The 12,813-nt window shown below is 43.3% G+C and overlaps 1 protein-coding gene across 1 annotated transcript in view; it reads right to left on the reverse strand.

Annotated features, from left to right (window-relative positions):
• The window catches only part of LOC308286475 (receptor-type tyrosine-protein phosphatase gamma-like), a 187,532-nt gene that overhangs the window by 30,967 nt on the left and 143,752 nt on the right, over positions 1-12,813 (reverse strand). Inside the window, exons 10-15 of the mRNA XM_080727510.1 lie at positions 10,987-11,095; positions 10,545-10,594; positions 9,047-9,583; positions 8,526-8,714; positions 6,921-7,026; positions 2,503-2,641 (exon numbers count right to left, since the gene is read on the reverse strand). Coding sequence (XP_080583636.1) covers positions 2,503-2,641; positions 6,921-7,026; positions 8,526-8,714; positions 9,047-9,583; positions 10,545-10,594; positions 10,987-11,095 — 1,130 coding nt within the window. The remainder of the gene's footprint in view (positions 1-2,502; positions 2,642-6,920; positions 7,027-8,525; positions 8,715-9,046; positions 9,584-10,544; positions 10,595-10,986; positions 11,096-12,813) is intronic.

Below are 12,813 nucleotides of genomic sequence, written 5' to 3' on the forward strand. Positions count from 1 at the left end.
TTTGAAAACTTGAGTTACTTTGCAGATAAATTATAATATTATTACTAGTAAGACGCCTCAGGGGCAAAATTCTTGGCCATCTGTCCAGTGATATATATCGAACCAGTTACCCATATATGGAGACTACTGCATGATAGTCAACGATGTGATGTCAGAACATGCCCATATATGGGCATTACCAAATATGGGCATTCCCAGATATGCGCTGATGACATCGGGACAGGGATCTTCATATATGGGCATAAAAAGGACAAGAACATAATTAATTTGCAAGTGTGACTCGTGATGACATCAGCGATCTCCATATATGGGCATAAAAGGGACATCAAGCCAGACCGTGATGTCAGAGCGGCAAACCCATTCTGTTAAGAGTGGTTCCCCTAACATCACAGTGACATCAGAGCATGATGTCAGATTGACAAACCCATAGAACCACAGTGTCAGGCGTGACGTACAGATAGACAGACAGAGATATGTGGACAAGATGCCGGTTTTCATAGTAAACTTGCGACCTACGGTTGCAATAAAACAAACATGAACCACTTTAGCCCTATTTCTTACCGTGGCTATTTGAAAATAGACAATCTACAAGCTCACAACGCGTGGCATAGCGACACGTTGTGAGCTTGTAGATCTGTTATTATCAAACATTTTGTACTTTTGGTACTTTTAAGTTCATTTTGATGCCAATACTTTCTGACTTTTAATTGTAACAGAGTAATCCTATATCGCGGTATTGATACTTTCACTTAAGTAAAATATCGTAGCCGATCTACAAGCACACAACGCCTCGCGATGCAAGGCGTTCGTAGATCGGCTATATTCACTATTTTAGATCACATTTAAAAACGGTTTTGGACATACAAGGTTTCCGCCCGACAACAACGATATCGTCGTTGTCGGGTGGAAACCTTGTATGCCCAAAACCGTTCGTTTTGAAATTATCATTTAAAACATGATTTAAACTAGTGAAAACAGCCGATCTACAAGCACACAACGCCTCGCGGCGCGAGGCGTTGTGTGCTTGTAGATCTGCTGTTTTCACTACTTTTGTGCAACGGCCTTGTATGAAGAAGCAGGGGCTTTACTTTGCAAAAAACATACAAATCTGAAACTTGGACATACAAAGTTTCCGCCCGACAAGAACGATACGTCAGTACATTTTTCACCACTGGGGAAGAGCCACAGTACAAAGACTCAGCTCAGGACTGACTGGTGGAGGTGAGGATCCTTTGTGCTCTGCTCTCCGCAGCTCATTAGCCAGTGAGGACGCATCATGATGCCACTGGCTCTCTGCTCTGCTCTGCTCCATGTAATTACTTGGGCAAAGCAGCACAGCTATGCAGATGAGGACACAGCTGGGATCCCTCCAAGCCCGAGGAGGCCCTGGGGTCTGCCCCACACCCTCACGCATGAGAGGGGGAGATGTATATCGTTGTTGTCGGGTGGAGACCATGTCCAAAACCGTTCATTTGTATTTATCATTTTAAAAATGATTTAAATGAGTGAAAATAGCCGATCTACAACGCCTTGTGTGCTTGTAGAACTGCTATTTTCACTAGTTTTGTGCGACAGTCTTGTATGATGAAGCAGGGCTTTATTTTACGAAAAAAGCGTACCAATTTGAAACTTGGGAGAACCCTAACCCTTTCAAAAACCCAAGGACGCTTTGCAATACACAAAATAGTGCTCTAGTACTGTGCGTGCGTGCGTGCGTGCGTGCGTGCGTGCGTGCGTGCGTGCGTGCGTGCGTGCGTGTGTGTGTGTGTCTATGTATGTATAAACACGGTATACACACATGGTAAGCATTGACAGTTACACACTGTACAAGTGCATACTGTACATACTTTTAAATACTGTACATACAACCTTTACTGTATGTAAACCCTTTCAGGTCCATCTTTACACTCTTGCAGTTAAATTAGCATTCAGGATTTTGCAGCGCATTCATCACTTTGACGCATTCCTCAAGGCAATAACCTCGGCACCCAGGCTTGCATCGCTTTTCTCAGAAAGCAAGCCGAGGGAATTTTGAACTGAAAAGTGAATAGAACAGGCCCATAATTGACAGTATGTGTAGGGCCTTGGCAGAGCCGTTAAAAAAATGATACATATTGTACATATACAAAAAATAAACGACAGGCTCTGGTCCTACCCACTTAAGCACTGTATACTTTGTCATAATGACAAATAGTGAAAACACCCAGTTGTAATGCGACACTTTGTCAGTCTAAATCAGTGGTTCTAAAAGTTGATTCAAAGACTCTGTGGGTTCCTTTAGGGGGGTCTAAATTGACCCATATAAGTCTGTAACTCTGACAGTGTACAAATGGAACCAAATGAACCCTAACGGGTCCATCTGGTTCCATTTTGTACATTTGTCAGAGTTAAGGGGAGTCCTTGAAATTTGAAAAGTTTGAGAAACACTGGTCTAAATCAAGTTGAACTGTGTAACTGTTTAGTTAAAACGAAATGAACTGGAACTGTTTGAGAGAGTCTCACCTCCAGTACACCAGCACAGCCAGCAGCAGCACCAGACAGAGCAGCGTGAGAGCAGACACCACCACCAGAGGAACCATCCACATCATCTTACCCATGCCAGGGTGGGGGCCGCGCGTCTTGTTGGACAGGTTGGTCCCATCTAGAGCAGTGGTGGAATCAGAATCAGAATGTATTGTCACATCAAAGGGTTACAGGAGTAAAGAAGAGGGTGAAATTAGAAAGAAAAGCACAAAAAAAGACAAGTCAGCGCGTTGTACATGGGATTGAGGTGCATATTTATGGCAGCGTGTGAGGACTGCATAATCCACATGAAGTAGACTGACACTCTGGTATAATCTGCAAATAGGATCATGAGGAAGAGCAAAAGTACAACATTTGCCTCTGATATGTAGTGGAAAGTAGTAAACGTATTGAAAATTGGAAATATATATGGAAACAAATACTGTACATACTAAATACCCCAAACTTAAGTACAGTACTTGAGTAAACATTTCTGTGTTTCTGTCAGTTAACTCAAACTTTAACCATCAACGTATCCTTAAACCAGATACCTCATCCGCACTGCACGTGAGCGAGCGACGCGATGCAATGTCCCGCGAAATACTGTCCGCATATGGAACGTCGGCTATTGCGTTGCGACGTAGCCTGAACCAATCAAATAAATAAATAATAATATAACATTTTTGGGGGCTGGACAACATGGCCATTTACCTCTATGGACGTCGCCGCGGAACCTCGCTCTAATAGAGGCTCCGCGAGCGAAAACCAGAGGGGTGGGCGACGTCGCGGCAAATGTATATAAGGATACATTTTCCAAAAATGTGAATTTTTTATTGCACATACAAGTTTGTATTTTCATTCATTCATCCGTCCATTCTAATTTAGTTGATTCTGTTTTTATTTACCGGTACTTTTTTGTGTGTTTATGTTGTCTTTAAGTGTGTCTCTGTAATGTGCACTGTAACTCAGTCAAAAATCTATGTACCGGTATTGAAAGAGAGAAAGTGTTCTACCGGTATATATAAATATAGATCACATTATGCTACATCCACACACATTAACACAATCAGCAAAGTAATTTGTTTTGATTATACTGACTGCACCTTCAATTGAAGGAATATATAAACAATAAAGGCTCAAACATCAAGCAGAGAGGTGAGACGTTTCCTCCAGTCGTGGAGAATGATTGCAAAAGACCAAGGAGGTAATTGACTGGGTTTACCCTAAGGTGCAAATCAAGGCTCGCTGAAATTGCTCCATTATTCTACTGAAGAGGAAACGCCTGCCAGAGAGCACACTATAGGCAAAGCGCTTTCCATTTATAAGAACAACACCCTGGTGAAGTGTTTTCACCCTGGAAGGCAACTACGTTCTGAAATATAAAGAATGCCCCAAAGCAACCCAGCGCTTTGGGCAAGAGTCTCACTCAGTGCCTTCAGGCCTCTGGGTTATGGAGAAGCGAAGTATTGGAGTAAGGTAGTCGAGGTGACTACCTTTAAAATCTAAACTGTGGTTTACAATTTAACGGAAGAGTGTAGACCATTTTAAATTAACACTCAGAAGCAATAATAAGAGGCCATGTACAGCAGGTGTTGGAATTAAACGCCTATCCACCTGTTTCCACAATAATTTACTGTAGAATTATTGGTGGGACACTTCCGGAGAACAGCAGACATACAAGCTCACGTCGCGTCGCAGATGCAACCGTTGTGAGCTTGTAGATCACTCTCGGCTGCAACGCCGGAAACTGCCGATGGAATGTTGGAAAACTTGTGGATACAGCAGCTCTGATATGATGTAACTCTTGAGAATGTAAAATGGTCCATTTGGTTACCAACTCTCCATCTCTCCATCATCTAGCTGGGGACCACCTGGAATCCCTTCAAGGACCACTGGTGGTCCTCACAGAACTGTGCATAACGGCCCTGGTGTATTCTGCCCTACAAAGCCAAATTGCAGTAACTACTAGGGCATTCACCAAATATTCGAATATTCGAACAATCGAATATCAAATTCACTATTCGACGTTGTTCACCGAAGTAGAATATTCGCTTATTTAAAATGTTGTATTGTTTTCTCTTTAAAAATATATAGTTTATAAAGCTTGGCTAGATTGGAAGTCATAAGAATGAGTTGTCAATGCCCCTGGTGGATGAATTTGTTAATGCTCTATACCAGGGGTTCTCAAACCTTTTTAGGCCGTGACCCCCAAAATAAACATATTTGAACAGGGGACCCCCACCCTGACAAGCACTTGGAATTGTAGGTGTTACATTTAACGTGACTCGGTTCCGCAGATAAATATTGTGAAAATAGCAGATCTACATGCTCACAACGCGAGGCGTTGTGAGCATGTAGATCGGCTATTTTCACAATGTCCGCCTCTTGCTTACTTAATATTTGATAGTTTGGCCAGTCCTGTCGAATATTCGACTATTCGAATACTTTGAGGTCGAATAATTCGAATACCAAAAATCACTATTCGTGAATGCCCTAGTAACTACGTGTTAGGACACACTGATAATTTGACCTTTGGGATACACAAATAAAATAAGTCGACTTATTTGTATATCCCAAAGGTCAATGTATCTAATTTGGGGGGATAAACAATTACCTCTAGACTCTAGAGGTATACAATTAGTGTAATATCACTTAAATGCCGATATCTCATTTGGCTGTCCAGTTGATACACTTTTAATGGTATATTCAGTGATTGTATTTCATTCAAATAAAAATATAATTGGTACATTTTCCATTCATTCTCCTCACTAGAATGTGTGCTGACCATATAAGGACTTCCACTATGGCCTGTGTTACGAGCATAGCTACATTCGGTTTTCAGAGGTGGCCAGCCAGTCCTCGACCAATCAGGGTAGAGTATGGCCGTAGTTATGATGTTTAGTTGTGATGGTCAAAATAAAAGTTTTGAGAACCACAGTCGCTCTGAATTAAGAACGTCTGCTAAATGCCTAGATTGTAAACTACTGAACTCATAAAATGCCAGTCACATAGTAAATCAGTATCATACATATCCTGAAGCTGGCCTACCGATATTCAGTGATTGGGTCTAATGATCAAAACGAGAACATTATAATGGTGTAAAAAAATCTATAAAAAACTAAACATTTCCACACTGTAAGGTCAGTAAGGTACAAGATGACCCCCGGCCACTTTCATTATCACTGAATACACCTGAATAAACCCATTTATCATTGATTCTTTCTTGTGTAGTTACTGCCCTTTGGCTTTGTAGAGCATTATTATTGCTGTTATCACACGGTTGACGGTTGATTCACCCTGATGTTTAACCAAAGACTTTGTTGCTAGACAAAAGCAGAGTAGCAGTGGGTCGTCCTCATTATACAATGGAGAACGTCGGTATATTCCAATGGGGAGTTCTAATCCCACCGTATTATACTGTACGCGTCCTCATATTACCCTGGGCTCCTCGGAATGTCACCAGAACTCTTGGCTATGGCAGAACGGCGTGACGGATTGACCGAGAAAAAGTCTTCCGCTCCATCTCATTAAGTGAGCAGCTCATTTATCAACCGCATCGCACTGTCACTTATTATGTATACTCTGTCACATTTGTTATTATCTGCTGCTCTTTTAATGGCATCATTGTATTGATAGTATATTTTATGGGGTGCCCATACTATTGCTATGTTTAACTGTGCGCCTTATGTACTGAATATTACATGCAACTTGTATGTGTATATTTTTTTATATATCAAGATTGATATCTGAATCTGTTATTTTCCTTCAAAAGAAACGTTAAATACATTTTTAACCCAAATCTTTTTCTAACCCATTTGTCACCCACTGCCAATTGCCTAAGCTGTAATCCTGAGTGCTACTCTCCCTCTGCTAACCTGCAGTGAGCCCTGAACTAAGCTCATGATTCCTTCAATGCATGAGGAGTGAGCAGGCCGCTTCTTTTCACCTGACAGGAGAGAGTTTCCCTGGCTGGTAGGACATAGCGCGTGGAAGGAACATGTTATTCCAACCAGTTCCTTTCCCCTCCATCAGGCGCCCTGGCTGGCCAGGGGGAGGCAGTATAGAGACCAGGATTACTGCATGTTTTTTGTGAGGGGGACACAGGGAGAACATACAAACTCCACACAGAAAGGAGGAGAGAACAAGGCCCCAGCGTCCCCGGCGGGAATCGAACCCGGGACCTTCTAGCTGTGTGGGCAACAGCGCTACAGACTGCGACCACCGTGGCCCCCGTGGATCTGCTACTTTTGACATTTTTGTGTGACGCTGTAGTAGGGCATTGATTTACGAAAAAAAAAAAAAAAGTTAGAATCTGCATATGAGAGGTTTCTGCCCGACAGCGACAAAATGCTAAACAATGACTCATCAGTGATGTGGATGGAGTGTCCCTGGAGAGAGACTCTCACTCACTCACTCACCTGGGGGGACGAGGAAGGGCCAGAGACTCTTGCCCTCGCCGCTGACCTTGGGGTAGAGAGTGGGGCTGAGGGGGATCTGCATCTCCGCCGTGTCATTGCCAGGCACCTGTGTGTACGCAGGGGCGTCACAAGGGGGGGGGGACTGAGTTACAATAGTTACAGATAACTGAGTTACAGATATACAAGCTCACAGCGCGGCACCGAAAAGTTGTGAAAATGTGTGCAAATCTTGAATATGTGTATTTTTTTTAAGCGAACATTTGTACCTCAAATTTTGCTTCTGGGGGGTCCCTGGAACTAAATATTTTGAGATGGGGGTCCTTGGCCAAATACATATCATTTTGGGAGTCCTTCACATGAAAAGGTTTGAGCACCACTGACATAGAAACATAGGTTTTTCGAAAAACCTTAGAAGGATTTGAAATAATATTCAAAGACTTGCAAAACTTTCACGGTTTTTCAATAGTTAAAGCACAAAATAATTGAAGTGAATCCTTGTACCCAGGGCCCAGAATTTGGTGCGACACACCTGTGTGTAAGCCTGTCACAATTACTACATAGTCCTCTAATCGCAATTATTTTAGATAATCGTCAAAATCGTATCCGTGATAAAAAGTATGTTTTAAAAATTGAAATAGCTGATCTACAAGCTTACAATATGTCACTTTGTGAAGCTTTGTAAGAAGGTAGTTCGGCTATTTACTTGTTTTAAGTACTTGTTTTAACTCAATTAGCGCCGATCCCGAGAATACTCGTGAAAAATACTCGAGTAGCACATGCTGCCGATCCCGAGTATACTCGTGAAAAGTACTCTATTACTGTAGCGGCGGTACTCTATTACCTGTTGGTGCGCGGAAGGTCCTGACACGATCGCCCTCGCCGATTCATCATCATCGCGGATCCACGAGCACAAAATAGTAATCCCATAACATTGAGGCAGACGGGGAATCTCATCTTTAATGTCCATTATCTCAAAACAACACTTTTAAAGGGAGGATGGCAGTAGATTCTCGCTTATATAACACATGTTGAAAAGCACCGATCCGCCATTACACAACCACATGTTGACGATGACCGCTTCCTGTGAATGACGCGATGACGTCAAACCGGAAGTGTTTACGCTATGGACTTCTGGCCTTCAAAATAAGACAACGGTCGTGGATGCAGCCTGCGGGAGGCACGCTGGACATTTTAATCCGTTAATTTCAGGAGCACTAAATGAGTTTTAAGTAAACAATCATTAAATATGTCATTAATGTCTTTGTATATTCAAGTTATTTGTCACGCTAGTCGCAATTATTTGCATGACAATTAATCATCAACTTAAAGGGATAGTTCACCCAAAAAGGAATAAAAAATGTTCTTATCAATTACTCACCCCACGGAGACTTGAATTGATGGCTATTTGTGGTTGTTTTTGTCTCATTCCTAAGCCAATAATTTGATGACCAGCAGTGGTTCCCTATGGAGACTCAAAGAGCCTCCTCAAATTATTGACTTAGGAATGCGACAAAAACTAAAAAATATCGATAAATGATTGATAGAAGAAAAAAGTATTTATGGGGTGAACTATCCCTTTAGATCTTGTAATGGTGACAGCCCTACCTGGGTGGGGGCTGCTGTGGTGGCCTCTCCTACTCCATCAGCGGTGCTCGGGGACAGCGTGGTGGCCTGGAGAGCTGGCTGCTTCCCTCCTTCTTTCTGCTTGGCCGTGGACGTGGGGGCGGGGCTGGGGACGGACGGCTCCTTGATGTCCACGCTGCCGTTGAGTCCTTTCTCCACGTCGTCCGGAGACTAGGGATGGGTCAAAACGATCGGAATATTCCAATAATCGTTAATAGGTAAAAAAAATCAAATATTAATAACATTATTTTTATATTACATACATACACTAAAACTAGGATACCTAGTATGGGTGTAACATGTATTTATTCTATATTTTGCATTTACAAGAAGTCATTAAAAATCTAATTTTACCTAGGACGGTCATTTGATAAAAACATTTTACAAACCCTAAGAACAATTTCACCCAAACGAATCCCCCCAAAAACATTATTATAATATTAGAATAATCGTCAAGAAACAAATCATCGACTTTCATTTCGGTCACTTTCACACATCCCTACCGGAGACGTCTTGCTCTTGCGCCTCCTCTCCTCCTCGCCCTCCTCCTCCTCTCCTCCTTCCCTCTCCCCTCCCTCCTCTCCCTCCTCCTCCCCCCCGTCCCGCGTGGCCAGCTTGTCTTCGCCGGGCGCCTCCGCGGCGTCCCGCGAGGAGGCCGCCGTGGGCTCTGCCGCCGCACTGGGCTGCGAGGGAGGAGGAGGGTGGGCCTGGGGCGGGCGAGGGTGAGGGAGGGTGGTGGGCCTGGGGCTGCTGTGGGGGGCGTGAGGAGGCTGAGGCGGCTTGGGCGCCTGGGTGGGCCAGAGAGCGCCGGGCAGCGAGGAGATGACCCCTCCGCTGAAGCCCAGCCCCGCCAGCATGGTGCTGGTCAGCACCGAGGCCACCGTGGCCTGGCTGCCGGCGCTGGACGAGGACGAGGAGGAGCCCCCCATGCCCGTCGCCATGGAGACGAAGGAGGAGAACGGCAGGCCCGACGAGGTCCACGTGGAGGAGCCCGAGCTGATGGGAGCCATGTCGGCCGAGGAGGCCGGAGACACCGTGGGCTGGAGCAGAGACACAGTGGTGTCAGGTTAGCCTCGCGTATAGCCACACTTTTAGGCCTAGAATTGTTGAATGCTTTAACCAGTGAAAAATAGCAGATATACAAGCTCACAGCGCGGCACCGAGTGCCGCGCTGCGAGCTTGTAGATCTGCTATTTTTTTGAAAAAGTCGTGAAAATGTGTGCAAATCTTTGAATATATGTATTTTCAAAGCGAACGTTTGTAACTCAAATATTGCTTCTGGGGGGGGGGGGTCCCTGAAACTAAATATTTTGAGATGCGGGTCCGTGGCCAAATAAATATCATTTTGGGGGTCCTTCACATGAAAAGGTTTGAGAACCACTGACATAGTAGTCTCTCAAGAACAGACTAACTGAGCTCCAGATAAGTGAAAAGGACCTTTTCTTTGACGATGGCTGGCCAGATTGCTGACATAGAAACATAGGGTTTTCAAAAAACCTTAGAAGGATTCAAAAGACACTTAAAGAATCAGGTCAAAATTCAAATTTTCACGTTTTTTTCAAAAATAGCAGATCTACAAGCTCGCAGCGCGGCACTCGGTGCAGCGCTGGGGGCTTGTATATCTGCTATTTTTCAATGGTTAAAGCATACAATAATGATACACAATAATGTGTACCCGTTATGAATGGGTTAAGCTAGATGGATTGTATGGAAATAAAACATGTTGACCTTTAAAGTTTGTAATTCATTGATTCAATCATCTACCAAAATGCCATTTGAAATTAAATGTTTTTGAAATGCTTCACGTGGCAAATATGTACACAGCATATATCCAATTAATTTCAATCAATTAATCACAAAGCAATTAGCATGCCCTTAACTCATTTACCGCCCAAACCCCCAACCCAGCTGCCCCAACAGGAACTGTACTTTTGTGTGTTTTTTTGTTGTTGTTGTTGCAAATTGCTAATAACGTATTCAATCAATCAATCAATAACTCACCATTCCAGTTTTCACTATACGCGATCCTTCGAAAATCCTTGTTGTATTGGCTGGGATAATGTAAGGAGAGATGAAAAGAAAAACAATTAGAGCTTGCCTTTAACCGTGTATGGAATATATCGTCGTTGTCGAGTGAAAACCTTGTATGTCCAAAACCGTTCGTTTAGCATTTTTCATTTAAAAAATGATTTAAACTAGTGAAAACAGCTGATCTACAAGCACACAACGCCTCGCACTGCGAGGCGTTGTGTGCTCGTAGATCTGCTGTTTTCACTACTTTTGTGCGGCGGCCTTGTATGATGAAGCAGAGCTTTACTTTGCGAAAAAAAAACAAAAAAAAAAACACATTTGATACTTGGAGATACGAGTTTTCTGCCCGACAGTGACGATATGCAATATTGAAAATGTATGAAGTGATGAATTGATGGTTTAGAGAAGATACCTCTGAAGAGCAGCGTTTGGCTGAAGTCACTGCGCAGGTCTTGATGACACACAGCCTGCACTCTGAACAAGTACAGCATGTCTGGGGACACGTTGGTTATCACCGCTTTCTGCAAGACACAAGAAGACACGTGTACAACTATCACACCCACAGTAACATGCCATGGTCTACGTTTGCACTTGGATCGACCATTTAAAATATGGATGTGGTTAACGACAAAATGATGTCAAGTCATCGTTCTGAATGTACGTCTGTCTGGAATGTCAGAATTTCTGGTGTTCGACAATTCTAAATTTCTAGTCTCTGCTGGTTTGATATGCCAGTGGTTCCTCAAAATGACCCAGATAAAAAGGCGTCCGGGGTAAAGAAGTTGAAAATTGAAATGGAAATGAAGTGGGGGAAAAAAAACACAGAGGGCTGTGTGAGGAAGGGGGGGGGGGGTCGGGGGGGGGGGGGGGGGGGTGATGGACGGTGCTGATTGAGTCCAACCACAGAGAGATAAAAGTCAGCTGCACATCAGTCACTCTCTCTCAGAGCCTTTCATTCTGACTTATTCACTCTGAATTATTTGCCTTCCACTTTTTTTTTTATTCACCTTAACTCATTACAAGTTCCAATGAAAGCCACCCACCCATGATGGGCCTGATGTGACCGTGAACTTATATTGGTTTGCTTCAGGAAATAATATTATAATAAAATTAGTAACTAGTAAGACGCCTCAGGGAGACATGCGACCGCGCCAATTCTTGGCCACCTGGCCAGTGATGTACTGTATATCGGACCAGTTACCCATATATGGAGATCCATATACTGTATAGTACATCCCTTTTATGCCCATACATGGAGATCCCTGTCTGAAACAGCCGCACAGATATGGGCTGTCTTCCTCCATATACTGTATGGGCATTCCCATATGAAGTCCTGTTAGACATGGGCTTAATATTGATGAAATCAGGGATCTTCATATATGGGCATAAAAGGGACTCTGGGGAATACCCATATATGGACTTTTACATACTGTAGGTGATGTCACCTGTGATATCACAGTGATGTGTCAAGGGAACCAACCCATAGACTGTAAAAATGTGTACACACACAGCTTCACGTCTACACACAGACAAGCTGTGACATTTCTCATGGTAAACTGCGACCTTCGGTCGCAATAAACTTTATTTGTATAGCATTTTTTTTTAAGAACAGAGTCACAAAGTGCTTGACAGAGGAATCCACAATACAAAGATAAAAACAATGCATCATAAAGGTAAAAACATTATGACACATTCAAATGGGAGTGCTGGGGGCTGAAAGCAGCTATAAAGGTGAGTTTCAGAAGGGATTTAAAACAGGGCAACGAGGCTCAGCAGGCCTTCATCTCCTCTAAACTAAATATTCTCAGGTACATCTTTGACTAGCACCAGGTTAGACGGCCCCCCTTTTGCCTTTTCATAACTGCCTTGAAGATTCTTCACGGCAGAGATTCAACAAGGTGCTGGAAACATTTCCACAGAGATTCTCTGGTCCATATTGCCATGATTTGTCAGCTTCAGGTCCATGATGCAAATCTCACATTGCACATCCCCAAAGGTGCTCTGTTAGACTGGAGGCCATCTGAGTGCAGTGAACTCGTACAGCAAATATATCATTTTGCCCTTCATTATACATCCGCCCTGGGTCACTCACTGCGTTATTCTTTGTATTGGAATCCCCAAAGGGGAATCTTAGATCGAGTCAAACAGTTCAATATGAACTGTACTCCAAATCACCCCGGCAATTTTACTCTTATGGATATGAAGCATCAACTGACTGTGAAGAGCTATCACTTTTTTT

Source organism: Nannobrachium achirus (genome assembly GCF_963921795.1).
Source record: "Nannobrachium achirus genome assembly, chromosome: 6".
NCBI lineage: Eukaryota > Metazoa > Chordata > Actinopteri > Myctophiformes > Myctophidae > Nannobrachium > Nannobrachium achirus.